Here is an 18,973-nt window from a genome sequence, read left to right as displayed (position 1 = left end):
CTAATTTCAAAGAACAAACTAATCCCAACAGGACTAAAACAGCTAGGACCAGTCTTACTGTGAAAATAATCATGGTGTCAAAAGCCAGCACCATGCTGCAATACTGACAAAATGGATGGGTCTTCCCAAAATGCTGCCACAGAAACTTTGTTTACCAACAGCCATTTCTCCTGCATCTTTAGTCGCACCAATTATAAAAGCCTCCCAACACATACACACAAGAAACTGTCGCTACTGGGAAATGATAACTGGGTATCCAGCTTTAAAAAAAGTTTTTTTTGCATCCAGATGCAGCTGGCTCGTCACAGCTTTTAAAACATCAGTGAAACGGAACACAGATGGCTAAAGCAATGCATAACACCACAACAGCATGTACGAACTGCTATACAATTCTGTCAATTAGGATGCTGGGAGCAGAAGCAGAAATGAACAGACAGCAAAAACGCAACATACTTTATGTGCCAAGTATACTATAGATGCATAAATAAATGTTTTATGATCCTGACTTTGCAATACACTAAGCAAATCAGACAACTGAGGGTGACAGAGTAGGTTTCCAAGTATAAAATTAACTGCTCAAAACTTAATGGCATCTTTTGGTGAAATTAACAAAAATCTGTACATTTTCCCCCCTTACCCAACCAAAAGCAACCACCGGGTTTGCATTTTTCTTTTTTTTTTAATTTTTATTTTAACGGGGGGGGGGGGGTCCCATGAGATTCTGCACACTGACATTGAACATTTTAACTCTGAACTAAACAAACCCAGCTTTTCATCTTTAACATCACTGACTCTCATTCAGTGCAAGCCTGACCGAGTGCAGGATGGTCATCCCAAGGATAAGAACCATAAAGATCAAAGGCATGTCCTGTACTTTTAAGTAGTAGGGCAAGTAGCCCAGTGACAGACACCACCAAAGAGGGAAAAGGTTACAGCTCAGCTCTTCATAAAACAGGGGCAAACAAGCAAGAAAGCAATTATTTGCTTTCAGTGCTAAATTAAAAAAAAATAAATAGGTATTCTCACTCAGTATCACTACGTGTTTGACCCAAGACTAAACTCTAGGACACATTCACATAAAAATCACAGTAAGCAGGGTTTGAAATGTCACCTTCTTTGTCCTTTAGCAAGTAACCACTCAGTCAAGTTCTATGGTTCATGCAGTCACAAGCCATTTAGTCTCAGCCCTTAAAAGACCAAGTTTCCCATGAAAACATTTTTTATTTTATAAATGGGACAAAGCCCTCCCCAAAAGCACAACACAATGGGATGCAATGCCACTAATCTAACTACTTGCTTTATCAATAACTTCAGGCATGTTATAAACAGTTTTCTCAAGCCCTTTAGTATCAGACAGCCTTGACTGAAAGGGCTTTGCAGGAGAGCCCTTGTAGGTTTCCGCCGATGGAAAGTGGGTATTTCTGAGCAAACTCATGCCATCACTAAAATATTATGTCAAAATACAGGTAGAAAACAACAGACTTCAAGAACTATCTCAATAACTGGTGCTATTCTAAGAGGGTGCAAAGTGTGCTAGCTTGCAGGGAGGTGGCAGACACTCCTTCCTGCTTCACTAGGGATGACTTGCATCACAATCCTCAGAGTGTTTGCATTTTAGCTACAACATTCTTTACCTGTGCAGTGTCTTTCAGGCAGAGCCAACCAACCTAAAAAAAAAATTCCAGTCAAGCCAATAGTAACGTGGCACTTCAGTGCTGAAAGCCTAAACAAAAAGCTGCCAGTCTTAGAAGTTGACAAATAGATGACATCTTAATTTATACAGTTAAAGAAAGTTGGTCCAAATGCAGTGACAATACTCCCACTATACCTGGATTTAATGCTTACAACTTTAGGCCCTCCACTGAAGGTGGCAGTCTACGTGTGTGTGTGTGTGTGTGTAGGGGGAGAAAGTATTTATATTTGTTCACAGCCCTCCCAGCCTTTAGCATACTAAAGCATATTAAGCTCTACAAGTGATTCGTTCATTATGCTTTTTGCTTTGCTTATATATCTTATGAACTATTACTAGTGCTTTTCTGTCTGGGCATCCTCTGAAAATGGGTTCTAATGCCCAGAAAGACTTTCCCAGTAAAGAAATGCAAATAAGCAAACTATTTTCTGTATTGTCATAGTCTGAAATAATTGACTTGGCAGAATATAAACTCCTTCATAACTTGCTGGACTGCTAAATGGCTTACAGGTAGATCCCATACAGTCAGGGCTGGTTGCTCAATTTCCTCCAAAAGACTCATCACAGTAGCTTTGCACAGATTTCAGTCTTGCAAGCACTACACTTTTTGTGATCTACTTCACCAATGTCAAAGTTTATATTAAGGGTGCCAGCAGAAAACTGCTGATGACAGCAAACAGTGCTGCCAAATGCTTCACACGTTAGCCATGTAATGAAAAGACCACTAGAATATACCAAGTTGACAAATTACATTAAATTCATTTTACCATTGGGAATGGCTAACCAACAAGAAATACAGTACAAATCCAGCATGCAACTGTAATGACTTGTCACTGCACCCAAGAATAATACAATAATAATTTCCTTTTCTGTAGAAATGTGCATTATCAATGGAAAATGCCAAAAACTCACCAAGTGCACAATGACAAGTTGGGGTCAACTTTGGCATTAAGCTGCATTTTAACCCTTACAGCCTTAGGTGAATTTATAACAAGTATCCCAATACGATCCCATGAAAGTGATTCTAAGAAATGTCAAAGGGAAACTGAGGCACTCTTTCTATACATGAGCATGTGAAATAATTTCACAGTGGTCATCATGCTCCGTTTCTGCTGGGGTGAGTACAGGATGCCTTTTCAGAGTTAATAAAGACAACTCATGTCAAAAACCTCTCTCTCTAAAGTGCTGGAATTACTTGAGAAGTACAATTCATATACATCTCTCTATATAACTAATCATTTTGTTACCGGATATATGCCATGAAATAAAGCCAAAGGGATTAGCTCGAGACCAGTGCTGGGTTCTGTTGAAAATGAACCCTTGCTTCTTTCTAGACGCTCTATATAGAAGATTACAAGAAATGTTTCAAAAGTTCTTACAACAGTAGAAGCTTTAACAAATTTCAGAAAAATCTACCTTTACTCAACTTTCTTCAAAAAAACTTTATTCGAATCAGTTTTCGCCTTGTAGCCTTAAATTAGTTCCAAAAAGTTTAAGCTACATTGGCTGAAAGTTCACGGTCGTCATTTTTACTGACATGCTAGTCTTCTACTTCAGTCCTGAGTTTACATAAATCTATGTTTGTGTAAGGGCACATAATTGCTGGTTAAGAAGTTACTAGGCCAACGGCCCAAGACTCCTTACAAGTCCTGAAATATTTATCCCAAGTTACCCTAATTATCAATAGCTAGAAGAGCTAAATTCACAGAAGTATTAACCTACTTTTATGGTAATTAAAACTGACTGTCCCTGTCCATGAGGGACATGGGGACCACCCCAAAAGTGAATTTACAATTACCCACCCATTAATCCAGGCTGCGCTTGAAGAGGGTCAGGGAAGGGCTCTGCTTCATGTGAATGGGAAGCTTATTCCAGAGAAAGGGTGGTCTTTGGGAGATGTATACATCTCTCCAGCACAATTTGTTCAGGTCAGAGGCTTGGTTAAGATCACTCTAGCAAGTGACCCTCGTGTAGTTTGATTTATGAATGTGCAGCATTTTCGTTACAGCCAGGTCAGAGACTACCCTGTAAGCCAGACACAGGACACCCCTTAATAACCCGTAGGAGACAAAATACAGTGACTGTTTTCAATCTTTCCAGGTAGGACTTTTATGCATCCTGTAATCTCTTGGGGAGAAAGCTCTGTGGTCTCTCCCAACTGTTGCAGGTGTCTGCTGAGATACATGCAAAAGGCTGCAGTGTACTCCATTAGAATAACGAAGGCCAAGTAAAATAGAATTACAACATGCTTAGATTGAGATGTCATGCCTTTACTTCTGAGATGTGCCATATAGAAGGACTTCCAAAGCACTGTGGACATGTGGTGTTCGAAGGTCAGGCTGCTATCAACCTTAATACCCAGATCACATACCACAGGGTCTACTCTTAGAGTGGTGTTGTCTACATTGTAATTAGCAGGAGTGTTAGCTTTCACAAAGGAAATAATTACGCATTTTTTAGCACTTAACTTCAATCCATGGCTTTGGCACCAGTCACTGGGTCTGCATTAATCCTTCCTGCAATACATTAGTATTGTTGGGGGACTAAGATTGCTCCCAATTTGCAGTTGCCAATGAACGTGGTCAGCCACAGGCCGCCCACATTTGCCTGGACTGAGAAATAAAATTCAGAACAGTAAAGGGCCAAGCACAGAACCCTGTGGTACACCACTGGTGCCGGACCTTTTTTTGACAGTATGTGCCCTGTCATGGAGCCAACTGGCTGCCCATCTGGTAACACAGGGGTTAATTCCCAATTGGGAGAATTTCTCTACAACATCTGAGTGAGGGATTGTGTCAAATGCCTTAGCTAAGTCAAGGTAGGTAGTATGTAGTGGCTTTCCCCAATCCAAGGCCTTGGTGACCTTGAAAAAAAAAAAAAAAAAAAAAAGTCAACCAGGAGACCTGAGCTACCCTTAACAAATCTGAACTGGGTTGGGTCCAGAGTCTGGAGATTAGCTATGCCCTTTTGAGAAGGTCCATGATTCTTTCCATGGCCTTGCAGATGAGGTGTATAATTCCCAGGGTCAGCGGATAGACCCCCTTTGTGCAGAGGGATGACTGTTGCTGTCCTCCATTCTGCAGGAACACAGCCAGTCTGCAGATTGTGGTTAAGTAGGGATCCAAGTCAGTCTATGTCATGTTTTAAAGTTGTTTAAAAGGCAACCTGGGATGTTGTCTGGTCCCACTGATGCCATGGTTTTTAGCTTTACAGAGCACAGAGACTACCTGCTCTCTTGAGATAAATAGGCTGAGGAGTGGTGGCAAGTATACTTTGAGGGATGACCAGTAGGTACAGTGAGATGAAGTCCGATTCATATCTGTCAGGTAGAAGGTTGGCTATTTCCTCCAGATGAGTATGGGTGGTACATCCACAACCAGCTCTGCACATAGCCGAGTATTCCCTTTGACATTTTGGACCTAGTTAAAAAATGCCTTGTGACTTTCCTTAACTAGGGAAGCTATTTTTGCTTTGTAGTTTGCTTTGGAGGACTTGATAAATCTCCAATTTGTTTGTTTAGACTAGAGAGAGATTTCTCTCTGCTGAGCCAGTTCCCTCTTGTTTTTGGATATTAAATTTCTTTCTTTGGTTGTATAGCTTGTTTATACTAGGAGTCCACCAGAGTGGCTTGTTTTTACAGCAAGACCTGGTTTTAATCTGGTCCAGTAGAGCCAATTCTATGCAACTGCTTAAGTGGTTATACAAAACATTGGTGTACTGCATAGGAGTCTGTGTTTTCTGAGTAAACAGAGGGGCTTTGAATTTTTCTATACCATCACTTAGTAGGAGGTAATTTATCTTGAAAAATTCTGAAGTGTTTTTCAGCTTGATGGGGGTATCTGGCTTTATAATTTCTTCAAAACAGACTAATTTATTGTCCAGTCTTATCAAAGTGGACATCACATGGGGGTGCAATGCTCACCCATGTTAGTGAATACTATGTCAAGGATATGCGAGCCACACATGGGTGTACTGCCTAGCTGTTCCAGAGCACGACAAACTCAAAGAACCCTGAGCCTACATATTTGGGGTCATGTACATTCCTCATTCAATGGTAGGACAATTAAATCACCCACAAGTAAGGTGATGGCCTGCATGGTCAGTGACTCAAGTAAGTCCAGTTATGCTGCATGCTTTTCCTAATTCAAAGGGGGGGGGGGCTGCAGCTAACTAAGAAGTGGTAGGGGATTTTGCTTGTGGTTAATTGGACATGGAGTAGCTCATGAGAGTCTTAGTGTCTGACCAGTCTTAAGGTGTACTTATCCTTAATGAAGATGGATACACTTCCTCCTTCGGTTCTTTCATGCTCGGTTTGTGGTCTGAATGTATAGAAGACATTGTAGCCCTGTAAGGCCAGTGTGCGTTCCATGGCTTTGAACCACGTCTCAATGACTACACAAAATGCCAGCATCTTCCAAAATGAGGAGTGCTTCCAGGGAGTGCAGTTTCCTGTTTAGACTCCTAGCACTTTGCAGCAGTTGTAGTACCATGAGTTTGCCGAGAAAGATTCTGCTACGTTGGGAGTTTGATTATTTTGACATTTCCTAAAAAAGGCGCAATAGAGGTGCAGACCATATATGGCAAAACAGAGTGGCCTATTAACCATGTCTTCCCAAGCTGATGTTGGATCTCCTTGGACTGACACCAGAAGTTAAGCCAATTGTTAAAGTCAAATCATTTTTTGTTTGTGCCATCATCCTTGATGATGGCAGAATGCTGCTTAAGGCTATGCTCACACCTGCCTGTGACACAATCTGAGAGCTCAGTCATGTCTCTCTTCATATAGTCCAGGGAGATGCATCTCAGGTCATTCACACCCATATGAATTATGATGGGGGCATACTGGTACTTAGGGTTGAGTGAACCAACGGATCCTGGCATCTGACAGGCAGCTAATTGCAACCTTTTCCTTATCCAGCCTGCTGAGGGAGACAGGGTCTCTCACTATGGAGTCACCTATGACCAGTACATTAGGTTTTGTGGCGTTGCATATAATGGGCTTGTCTGTTAAGACACCGGTGTGTAGGTTTGTGTGTTGTGGTATTTATTTACTTTATGTGTATATATTTGGTTTCTGAAGGCAGCACTTGGAAGGCCTCTTGGCAAGTTACTAGTGAGTACCTCCACATAGGTGTGTCATAATGTCCTTATTTAGTGTGGGAAGTGATGAGTGTGTGCTGACAACTTGGTTGATATTAGCTATGTCCATATGTGAGGCTATTTCCTCCAATCTCATACTGTAACTACATCTCTCACGCAAAGTATTACTTTGTTTCAGGAGTAAGTGGTTGTCAGTATACACAAGACAATTGCTACATTGTCTCAGAATGCCCATGCCCATCAGGCTAGCCAGAGATGATAGTAGGTTCTTGCTGTGTGCTTTATTTGGGAAAGGAATAGGTTAAATTGACTGGGCTGTGCTGGTAATTCAAAGATTACAAGTGGGAACTATTCTTTAAGTATAGTCTCAGGTTGACCAATAAAGCAACCCCGAGTTGCTCCTACAGCAGCAAAAAGATGGGAATGGTTGAACTGACATTTAAGGAAAAAACTAAAATTTGCATCTATACAGGCCAGTGCCAACCGCTGCTGCATGGACAAAAGCTTTGCACAAATATGAGGTTTAAATAATCAGCAGAAAAACAAGTATACAACTACCTACCAATTGAGAAAGCACACAATAAGCCTTCCTCAAGCAATCTCCCCTTCAGACGAGTTCAGATCAGCACACTTCTACCATAAGACTGCAGAAAAAACCCTCAATGTAAAAAGGTTGGTTTTACAGCTCAAGTGTAAAAGAAATAAGTCTACATACAGCAGTCCCAAATTTATTATCTACAATGTAAATTGGATCATAAAGCTACAGTACAGCTTTCGGAAGTGCAGCAAAAAAGTCAGCAATTTCACAGTAAATAAATAGATCAAAACTGAACAAAGTGCGAATAAAGCTTAAATAATACTTTTGAAGTTCAGCAGTGGATGGCTTTAGAAACAGCAGAAACAAACATCACACCCATCCTGACCAATGATACTCGGTAATTTCCACCATGCATAAATCAGCCCTTCTGTAGCATACCGTATCTCATACTTCAAAACCTTTCACTTGAATATCACAATGTTTCTGTAATGTTCCCTGAAGTCTGAACATTCAGTCTCAACAAATGATAGCTTTAATGCATGTAGTACTGAAATCTACTTTTGCCATGTTTTGCTCCTTGTGGCTGCCTCTACAGCTCATAACTCTCAAAAGAGAAAGATCAGAGTTCTGACTAAGCAAGCAGATGTGAACTGTAGCCACAAACATTCCATGTAATACTTTTTGCCAGACACCAATTTAATGCTTAATCCTGAAATAAACATCTACTTTCAACATTATTTCTGTTAGCCAGACTGGAGCTGTGGGTTCCCAAAAAGTTGCAAAGACTTTATGCCACTGTAATCATACTCTCCGTTCCGAAGTTCTGACATATTAATTACATTATTACTGACCTCTCCACAAACATCACTGAATAAATTCTGAGGTGAGCCACACTTGCTTAACCAGCAATGAATACATTTCTTAACAAGTTAACCACTCCGGTGGTATAGAGGGATAAAGACCTTACTATGGCCCAGCTGACCTGGGTTCAGCACACTGAACTAAAAAAAACAGAGGACTAAGTACCCAGAATGCCCTTAAGCTCCACAATCACCCTCCCAACTACACTGGAAGGAGACCACAAGAGTGTAAGAGAATGGCTGGTAGAACTGGAATGAAAGTGAGGCACTGGGGGGCCAAGCTGGTAATAATGAGGTCTGTAAGGGAACAAAAAAAATGGTTTAACAAGTTTTGCTTCTCTCTTTATATTCATAATGTTTACCATACTGAAACAGGTAAAGTGACTGATGACAAAAGTCCATAGCAAATGTTTCACTACTCAATAGCCACAGTTACATAAATGAAAGTATTTTTGTCTGCTCTACTTCAAACTCCACAACTATTAACAATGAACAATACGTCTAGCATAGACAGTGAATGGGTGGCATGAGTACTCCAGAGACGATATAGCTGAAAATCAAGATTAGAATCATGAAAAGTGTCAGTCCTAAGAAACCTGAGGTCTCAACACCAGCAGTCAAGAATGGCAAGACCAACATCATTGCCAAAAAGAAGGGCAGCAACATCAACAGTCTTGAAACAGACCCAAGATCAGGACACATCATTTAGACCCAAAGGAATCAGATTAAAAAAAAAAGATAAAACACTGAAATCAAAGTAGACAAGGAAGCCACAAACACTGAAACAGTCAACATGGGACTGTAAAACACAGCCACACGAGGCTGGCATCAGTGGGTGATGTGCAAGTGAGACAACAAAGAAAGGGCCAAACAGAAAACACCCCTGGAGTTGAAAGAAACCAGGAGGCATAGAAATCTAATTCTAACTGGCAGAATGCAGTGTGGGGCAAATTTCTGCTAGGCTAAAAAACAGCCTCCACCAACTTCCTATAATCCACATTAATGACAAAGGTAGTGGGGGAACACTTCCAGATACCTAGAACATTGAATCACTTGAAGAAACTTTTTCTGATACAACCACAGGTAGAATAGGAGGGCTAGAACTGGAAGTCACCACCACCTTCAAGTACTCCCTTCATGACTAGGGGTTTCACAGTGGAACAGACTAAGTTATACACTAGAGAAAGCTCCGTCTCTCTCATATCTTTTTCTTCCCCGACCGAGACAACTTTTGTGTGAGCAACTTCAAAGACCATGAAGGTTAGTGTTAAACAGTCTTCAGAGTCAAAGAACACAAAGTTGCAGGCAAACAAGGCCTGCTTATACAAATGAAGGTCATCTCCCTCCGATGTCAGAAGACAGTTGCACTAAATTTTCTATAAAATGTCACAGTTGCCTGGATTTTGACAATCATGACAGACAAAAAAGAGGGGGCACCTAACATTATTGTCCTATGGTAGATGCTTCTCTCCAAAGGAGCAATGAAATCCTTGAACCAAGACTACAAACTGTGTAAATGCCCAACAGCAGCATATTTAAAAGAAGCCAACAAAACCTACAGAAAAAAAAAATCACAAACAGTAGCAGCAAGTCACTGCTCTTACCACGAACCAGTTCCTCTGGTAGAAGACAGAAACACTACAATCTTGCAAAGATCAGCTTCCCTTGGTGAACATGCCTATGCAAAACAAATGAAAGGGAGAGAAAGAGGGGGGCAAAAAGGTCAACTCCAACAAAAAAACAGTAGTTAAAAAAAAACGAGAAACACTATAGTTAAAAAATAAATAAATAAATAAATAAATAAAAATCAAACAATGCTTAAACCCATTCATGACCCCCCTAAACTCTATAATGAAGCAGCAGTCCGGGACAGCAGTGGAGATCAATATCTTACCTCCTCCTGCGTAGTGGTCACAGTACAAACGTCTTTCTTACCTCAAGCACCGGGAGATGATGCATTGCACTGTGTGATGGGTGTCCTGGTAGCCTGAGAACGTTTGCAGTACAAATAAGTCAATGTCTGCAGCCTTAGTCAGTCAATCATACAAGTTACAGAAAATTGACTCATTCCTTTTCCATCAGCAGGGTGGGGACTGAACTTCTGAAAATGGTTAGTAGTAAAGGGGAGGATCATTGTACAAATACCAGACATTTAATACTTCTGTTTTGGCCATATTAGCAAATTATATCTAACCTTTTCAAAATTCTTATCATATTTGACAAAAATGAAAAATTACTCCTATACAGATGGGATTCTTAATAATGAAACAGCGAATTTTGAGAAATAAAGAGAAAATATGACTTTGGATGGAGATTCTTAAACTGAATACCAACCAGACACATGCATGAAATAGTAATAGTAGTCTGCCACATCCTCATTACCTTCTACAGGGCCATGATTGAAAGTATACCAGCTAACAATGTCACAGTCTGGTATGGAAACTGCTCAGACAGATCGCAAAGCATTAGAGAAGGTTGTAAAGCAAGCCAGGAAAAAATCACAGGATCAAACCCCCAGTCCTTACAGAATCTTTACTCTTGCAGATGCTATGGGAGGGAAATGAAACTGATAAAGGAAAAGTATTATCCCACACATGGACTGCTCCCACCTCCTGTCTTCAGGAAAACAATGCAGAAGCATCAGGTGTAGAATATCCAGATTCAGGAATAGTTTTTCACAGACTGCTGAACAACTAACCTTAATGTCAACACTCCCTCAGTTCTTGAGAACACCATAAGTGCAGTAGGATTGTCTTTCCTGTCAAAAAATTTAATTATTCTATTTATCCAAGTTATGCAATCTGAACTAAATTATTACTTAAACAACTACAGGAACTGTGAATTATGCTATGCTATTTTAAAAAATGGTGGCGGGCAAGTTATCTGTGTGTGTATTTATATCTGTACTGCCTAGAATTTATTCTGTGATAAGCTTCCTTCACCTTCTTGTGAAAACTGTTTTTCAATGCACATGAGCCTGAAACAATGAAATTTCATTAAGTGATGCACTGCATTTGTTGATCTGAACCTAGTATACTTTGAGTACTTTAAAAACCAAGCCAACACAGGAAAGGATATTTTGCCAAAAAGGATGAATACAAGAGGGGTACACAAAATAATTGAAAGAGGACAGGAATATATTGGAGAAAATAAGAAAACAAATCAAGATATTGAAAGCAAACTAGAGAGATGGAAAGGTAAAAATGTGGAATAAAGCCTAGTAAAAGTTTGAACTGTAGGTCAGAGACCACCTTTCATACCAGGGATTAATATAACAGTGTACACAAAGAGAGAAAGATAGAAGCATGAAAAGTGAAAGACCAGTTTTGGCAGAGTTTTTAGTTAAGTGTAGGACAGAAGCGGCTACTAAAAAAAAAAAAAAAAAAACAGGATAATTAGTAGGATGCATAAAATACTTCAAGATGAGTATAAGAATCAGAGAAAGTTAGAAAAGAATGTAAACTGTCTTTTCATTCTCTCTACCCAAAAGGAACAAATGAAAGGACATGTAAACACCTGGTGTCAAAGTCACGGCCTCAAGCTAAATGCCAAAAAATGCATAGTAATCCCACTTGGGAAAAACAAAGTACCTACAAACTACCACATAGATGGGAATCCACTAAGTACAGAAGAAGTAATTAGGGACCTGGGTACCCAAGTAGACAGCATGCTCTCCTTTGATAACCACATAGCCAAAACGGTCAGGGAATCCTTCTATGTGGCACACCTGATCACAAAAGGTTTCTCATCCAGATCCAAGGAGGTGATTGTGCCCCTTTACACCTCAATCATTAGGCCCATAATAGAGTACAATGCCCCATTTGGGATGTACCTTACTAGACACCTGCAACAACTAGAAAGACCACAGAAGTACCTCACTAAGATGATTAAGGGCCTTAAACAATTACCCTATGAAGCACGACTAAAAAAGCTCCAGCTCTTCTCAGGTCGCTTACCGTCTGCTCAGAGGTGACCTATGCCTGACCTATAGGGCCATGTCAAACCCTGAACTAATGGACATACTTCACCTCAAAAAAACGAGATCCCTCAGAACCACTCGTTCTAGCGACTTAAACTTATGTACAACAATGAACAGGACATTCTGGAGGGATAGATTCCTGTCCCAGCGACTCCCCTCACTCGAATAGAATCCCAATCCATATCTGACAGAGCTCTTCTCTGACCCTCTTCAAGAGAAATCTTGAGGAGTGGATGGGTAATCATAAGTTCTACCCTGAGATCACTTCAGGAGCCCTGTTGACAGAGGTCCAGGTTACTAATCTAATGGGGCGGCAAAAGCCATCACTCTGTGGCTAGGCTTACAAATGCCCATGGGCAAATAGTCTAGTACTTACCTATGAACCTATGGCTCCAAGTATGCAAGACAGTCCAGAAAGTTTAGCAGTTTTGATAGAAAACAAAACTATGCAAACATTTCCTACCCTAATCAGACTTATGAGAATTTTTACACCAGAAATTGCAAGTGCTGGAGATGTAATGAGAAACATTGGGGCAATTTGCATTACATTATTTGGGAATATAACAACTTGGCAGACTTTAAAAACTCACTATATAGTACTCCGTCAGAAATATTGGGGGAACAAATGATTGTAACTAAGGAAATTATTTGAAATGGGGCACACAATATATATAGCCTACAAAAAGCAAGGCCTTACTGAGTTTAAATGTTATCAGCTGCCAAAAAAGCAATGACTGAAAAGTGGAAATCAAAATATGAACAGACTGTAACTGAAGTACTGAATATTGAAAAGGCAATAAAATAGCTGGAGGTGGGATCTTTAGAAGAAAGAAGGAACAAAAATAGAATTTGTGGGAACAATACATGCAAAATAACATTCAGGAGGTAGACGAGTTTAATGGAAGACATTAATTGAGCAATGTTGGCATGAATGATCTCTATTAAAATGTTCACCATATGAAAATGAGAAATATCACTACGATTTATTTTATATTAATGTCTGCATACCCATGTCACTACCGCAATTATGTTTTTTTGCTTTATATTGTAAAACACAAACTACTACTACTACTGACAAAATTTAGCACTTTCAAGGATGCAGCAAAAATTGTGCCTTACTAAGTACCCCAAATAGCTTCAAATTCAGCACCCTTAAACTCCAAGATGCTCTGCAAAGCTGGACTGATGAAACAGAAAAACTGTCAGTATTAACAATAGGACAAAACACAAAGCATGTACACCAAGCCACTCAGCTCATGTCCAGTTGTACACCATCACATTACAAAAAAAGTACCATTTCATATATCAGAAGGATGGAGTTTAAGCCAAAATATATTCTGCAATTACTAGCTTGTTAAAGGGGAACATATTTTGTTTTGCTTCTCAGCAATGCAGTACAATGCAGAAAAAAAAAAGGGAAACCTGTGGAAGAGAATGCTTCTAACACATGCCAGAAACAGTGCACTATCTTCTGTACAGATCTGTAAATAATGCACATTCAACAACCTACTTGATACAAGACATTATATATATATATATATATATATATATATATATATATATATATATATATATTTTTTTTTTTTTTTTTATTAATTAATTACACACATACATATACTCAAAACACAGTCCTCAATTTATATTTTCTAAACGCAAAGACAAAAGGTCCACACTAACTGGCACTTCTAAATTGTGTTTTCTAAATAAACAACTTTGCAAATGTAGTGCCTGCTGATTATTGAAGGACTTTGCTAGCCTGTCACACAGGAGTGTATAACCAGAAGTTTCTATTCTGTACTCAGACCTCAAACACTTATCAATAAAAAGATGTACCAAACTCTAAAAAAAAGTTGCCATTATAAACTTTAAGCCACTTAAAACCATATTAAGGCAATTTTAAGAGATGCATACCTACAACGTGTATGTTTTGTACAGCTCTATATTCTCTCGGCTTATCCCAGTTAGGGGTCACCACAGAGGATCATCTGTCCCCTCATGATTGGCAGTAAAGTTTTGCGCTGTCGAGTTGCCAGCCCGGCGCCCAACCTTCCACAGAGGTTCATGGGGAGGTACTGGGCTCCATGGGCCTACGTATGCCTAGCCAACAAGGTTCCCTGGCTTGCGCCACCCAAGAGGGTTATCCCAGAGGGCACACGCATGCACACACTCTCGCCTAGGGCCAATTTGGAGTGTCCAATCCACCTACAGCATGTCTTTGGGATGTGGGAGGAAGCCGGCGCACGCACCCGGGGAAGGTTATGCGACCACGGGGAGGACATACAGACGCCACACAGAAGAGACCCCAGCCAAGGATCGAACCGTCGCTAACCGCTGTACCACCGCGGCCGCCCCATATTTATTTGGGTAGTTCTGAGCATTCAGTGCTATTTCAGAAGCTTGACGGCTCGGAGGTGATCGGAAGAATTTGCTAAAATTGAGTAACACTGAATACGTCTAGCTTCACAAAAATCACTTTTGTTTAGTACAGAGAAGCATTTAGAGGCAAAATTCGGGGACATTTATGCAGTAAACACTATATAAAACTTAACACATCATTTTACAGAGCATCTTACAGCAAAATTGTTGCTCTACGGACCATCACCATGCATTTATTTGATGTGCCGCTCAACAGCCCCGCACTCTGGATAAAAAGGAAGCCTTTCAAAATACAGCGTTTGCTTGAGGAATGCATTCCAAATCATAACCACATTTAAAATACAGAAAAGTTAAGTGTTAGTTACCAAATACAACCGATGTCTTAATGTAGTTAGTTACTTTGAGGCACAAATTCATCCTGCTGCAACGGGAGCTTCCTCAGATAGAGTTCTCTGGGGAATAGGATGAACTTGCCATCCCTGACTCCTGTCAGTCAATGAGTTTAAAATACACTCTGCGAGGTCACTTTCCAGTCTCAACTAGAATATAGCAACAACGCACTTAAAACACAAAAAAACGTTTTCTACAGAAAAGTAAGTCACTAACCTGACTAAAATCTTCATCATTCAGCAAATGCGACTCTCGTGGTTTAAAACAGTTCTGACATTTGCTTTTATTAAAAATGTTGGCCTGAAATTTTCTGCACGGATTATCCCTTGTTGACATGTTTTCACACAGGGCACAAAGCACTTCAACCGAGGTTTCTCCTTCTTCCCTTTAAAACTGGAGAATTTCAGTGTGGAAATGTGAGGCAAGAGTAAGAACACCTTCCTGTTGGGTGATGTATACAAACTAGAATATCCCCAGTGGACTGCAGTATCACAAGTCCATCGGTCGAAGCCGAGTTCCTCCACCAGGCAAAATTATTGCATGCCAGATATCATACGGCAAGGAAACAACAATCCGCATAATATATGCGCAGAAAATAGGTTTTTGAAAACAATATTTCCAATTTCAGTATGACATCACGAAAGGTCTGCTAATGAATGGATAAACATCCAGGAACTTCTTTTATGCGTCATAAGTTACAGTTATCCAGCTGCTAACGTCTGCACAAATTGAGTAAATCTGGCCAAAAATACTTAATGCGTGCCAATTCTGTATCACAAAAATACATATCTGAGAAAATTTCTTTCCCCCACATAGCAAAACACAAACAAGCTTCAACAACAGTTGACTTTGTCAGCAAAACGCAGCCCTTTAGTTACAAAATGTTCATTTAAAAAACATAGTATTAAAAAATCATGCATATAGATTGCCAAACGTTCACTTCTTAGGGGTAGTCAGAACCAGGAGGTCAGGTAAATAGCAACCATTACATGTCTTACTGTCATAAAGTAAAACAAAACAGAAAATCCGTGATTAAACTCCGACTATATTTCCTTTGCAATGTCAGCCTGGTGCTCGTAATATTTCCTCTCAAAAGCAAGGGTAAGTAGCTAGGATTTGCCACCAAGACACAAACAGTTGAAAAAAGAAAATTTACTAATATCCTCGTTCAGTCCTCCAAATTACTAGCAAATGTTATACCACAGCCTGCTGTGTCAAATGACTGCAGCTCTCTCCCACTACTTCACTCCACCGCTACACCACTTGAGTACAGATAGCGCTGTAACTTCGCCAAAGGCAATCAACCAGAGCAGCCACCTCCAATCAGAAAAATCCATCAGTTCCAGTTGTTGGGTGAAATCAGCAAAACTAACCAGTCACAAAACCAGATCACATAGTCCCGCCTCTAAGTGGTATTTCGGGTCTAACTAGCTTTCCAAGTGTGGTTGTTAGATAACTGGAGGACTTTGGGGTAGAGTACTTTTTAACGAGTTATGTATGGGTTATGTATTTTTTTTATGGACTTGCATACAATGACATTACCACTTGTTACGGGATTACTTATTTCCTAGGTTTCCACTGTGTTTTTTTTTTATTTCTAAAATTCGGCCGTGGTAACTGTAGTTGGAATCCATTATTTTGTTTTTCCCAGTGGAAAAGTTATAATTCTTCAATGACCACGATATTTTTGGAGGCTTTGTGTGGTTGTATGGTAAACTAATACGTTTACCCAGCTATTAGACGGCCAAAGCCATATTTATTTGGATCAAACTTGACTGGCGATTTTGATTATGGGTTTAGATATTCACTGAAATGTGTAAGTGTGTAACTTACCTCTTAGTGCAATAAGTCTGGACAAGGTCCAAAGTAATGAGGGCCAAAAATAGAAACAGGTAAAAATTCTGAACAGTTGAGAGGTGGGGATGTAACTGTCTGATTATGGGTTTAGATGTTCATTGGAATGCAGCGGTATGCAAATTTTTTGATTTATTTTCCGATGGAGCATTCCATTTAACCCCAACATAATTATTGACATACTGTCCTCCTTAACTGGACTTCTCTTCACCATCTATCCCTCGATGCAGAAGTATTTAAATTTAACCGCTGTGGCGACTCCTAACCGAGAAAAGTCGAAGGTTATCATCATCATCATTCCTAGATGTCCTAAACTGACTAGCTTCCACCCAGAAAAATTTGAACAAAGTCCCACCCAGCACCATTGCTCTCTAAGTACACCTGCTCCCTCATGCTTGAAAGGGATAAAAACTGGAAGGCTTGGACTCAATAAATCCTTGATTCACCTGCAAAAATATAAACAACTACGAAACCACATCAAAAAACAGATCACCAAGGACAAGAAAAAAAAACGTTTCTTTCGTGCTTCAATCTGACTACCGCAGCAACCAAAAAAATTCTGGAATAGTATAAATAAAATCCTACAGGCTGGAACACCTGCCTCCCCCACCCTTTGCCCTAACAATACTCCCACTGAAACCGCCATTATCTTTAACTCTCACTTCATAGACTCCATCGCCAAACTAACCCTCAGTACTAACCCTAACAGCCTGTCACACTCCCCTCTCTCAACTACTACAACTGCCTTCTCACTCAAACCTGTCTCCACTAACTTCATAAAATCCCTCCTACACAAACTTAAGACTTGCTCTCCCTCAGCTAACAACCTTTTTCCCTACTTCTTCAAGCTTGCTGCAGACTCTGTTGCCTATCCTGTTTCCATCTTTTATCACCCGATCAGTACAAGAATCCACCGTGCCTACCATTTGGAAACAATTCTATACTATTCCTATCCAAAAGTGGACTCTCCACTGACATCTATAATTTCCACCCCATTGCTATACTCTTCCCACTCTCTAAGCTACTTGAAAAATGTATCCACAAGCAACTCCTACACTTACTCCAGGAAAACCTCCTCACATCTACCAAGCATGATTTCTGCCCATACCATAGCACAACCACAGCTCTTATCTCCTTCGCAAAACAGTTACACATGCTAGAAATAGGAACAAATTAATCTCCTATCTATTCCTAGACCTATCAAAAGTATTTGATACCATCTCCCATCCCAAGCTTCTCACCAAACTGTCCAACCTCAACGTCTCTAATTCCTCACTAACTTGGTTCTCTAGCTACCTCGCCAACAGGCAGCAATCAGTTAAATGTCTCTCCTCCTACTCCGCCTTCCTCTCTTTCCCCACAGGTGTCCCACAAGGCTCTATTCTGGGTCCACTTATATTCAACATCTTCACCAACCACCTCCACACTTCCTACCCTCTCTCTACAGTCAGCAAGTACGCTGATGCCTCTACTATCCTCTCCATCTCAATCTCTCAGACCTTCACACACTAACTCAAAACTCCTTCCTCTGTTGGAAAACTGGCTTAGTAACAACCAACTCATACTAAACCCAAATAAAATAAAACTTCTGCTCTTTCTTCCCAAAACACTCACCCATCAAAAATCAGCATTTACCATCACCAGTAAGAAATGTAGATACTCACAAAACTCTTGGGTACAATCATCGACGACCAGCTACAATTTGACCTCTATATATCAAACTGTATCAAGAAGGCACATCAAAAGCTAGAACTACTGTACAGAAATGAAATAAATTCTCACAAACAACTCTAGACCTTCTTTTGCACATGCCTACCTGCTCCCAACCCTTCTCTATGCCTCTCCTATTATGACCAATCTACAATCCTCCCTCAAAACTAAACTCAAGCTCACCTACAACAAAATTGCCCAATTTGCAGCGAATCTACCCTAAAACGATCACGACTGCCTATCTTTACAATCTCTACACTGGCTAGAATTTTCTAACTAACTTGTATTTCCCCAACTGACATTCATTCACTCTATTCTAAACAAACCCTCCTCCTGACCTTCCACCTCTTCCCTGATCTTCCTATACATCCCACTAGCTCCTTACGAAGTTCAGACCAGCTTCTGTTATCCATCCACAAGCCAAAAAAAGCAATAGGACAACCTTTATATAGCTACTCAGTTGTGCAAGCCTGGAA

The 18,973-nt window shown here is 40.2% G+C and overlaps 1 protein-coding gene across 9 annotated transcripts in view; it reads right to left on the bottom strand.

Annotated features, from left to right (window-relative positions):
* LOC122816469 (myosin phosphatase Rho interacting protein) overlaps positions 1-16,183 on the bottom strand; it is a 3,136,467-nt gene extending 3,120,284 nt beyond the window's left edge. For all 9 annotated transcript variants that reach the window (XM_044089284.1, XM_044089283.1, XM_044089288.1 and 6 more), the window contains exon 1: positions 15,150-16,183. In XM_044089284.1, coding sequence (XP_043945219.1) covers positions 15,150-15,269 — 120 coding nt within the window. In that variant the 5' untranslated portion in view covers positions 15,270-16,183. The remainder of the gene's footprint in view (positions 1-15,149) is intronic.
* Between the last annotated feature and the right edge of the window lie 2,790 nt (positions 16,184-18,973).

This window comes from Protopterus annectens, chromosome 12.part0 (genome assembly GCF_019279795.1).
Source record: "Protopterus annectens isolate FY-2018-M chromosome 12.part0, PAN1.0, whole genome shotgun sequence".
Taxonomy (NCBI): domain Eukaryota; kingdom Metazoa; phylum Chordata; order Ceratodontiformes; family Protopteridae; genus Protopterus; species Protopterus annectens.
This window is presented reverse-complemented; position numbering and strand designations above follow the sequence as displayed.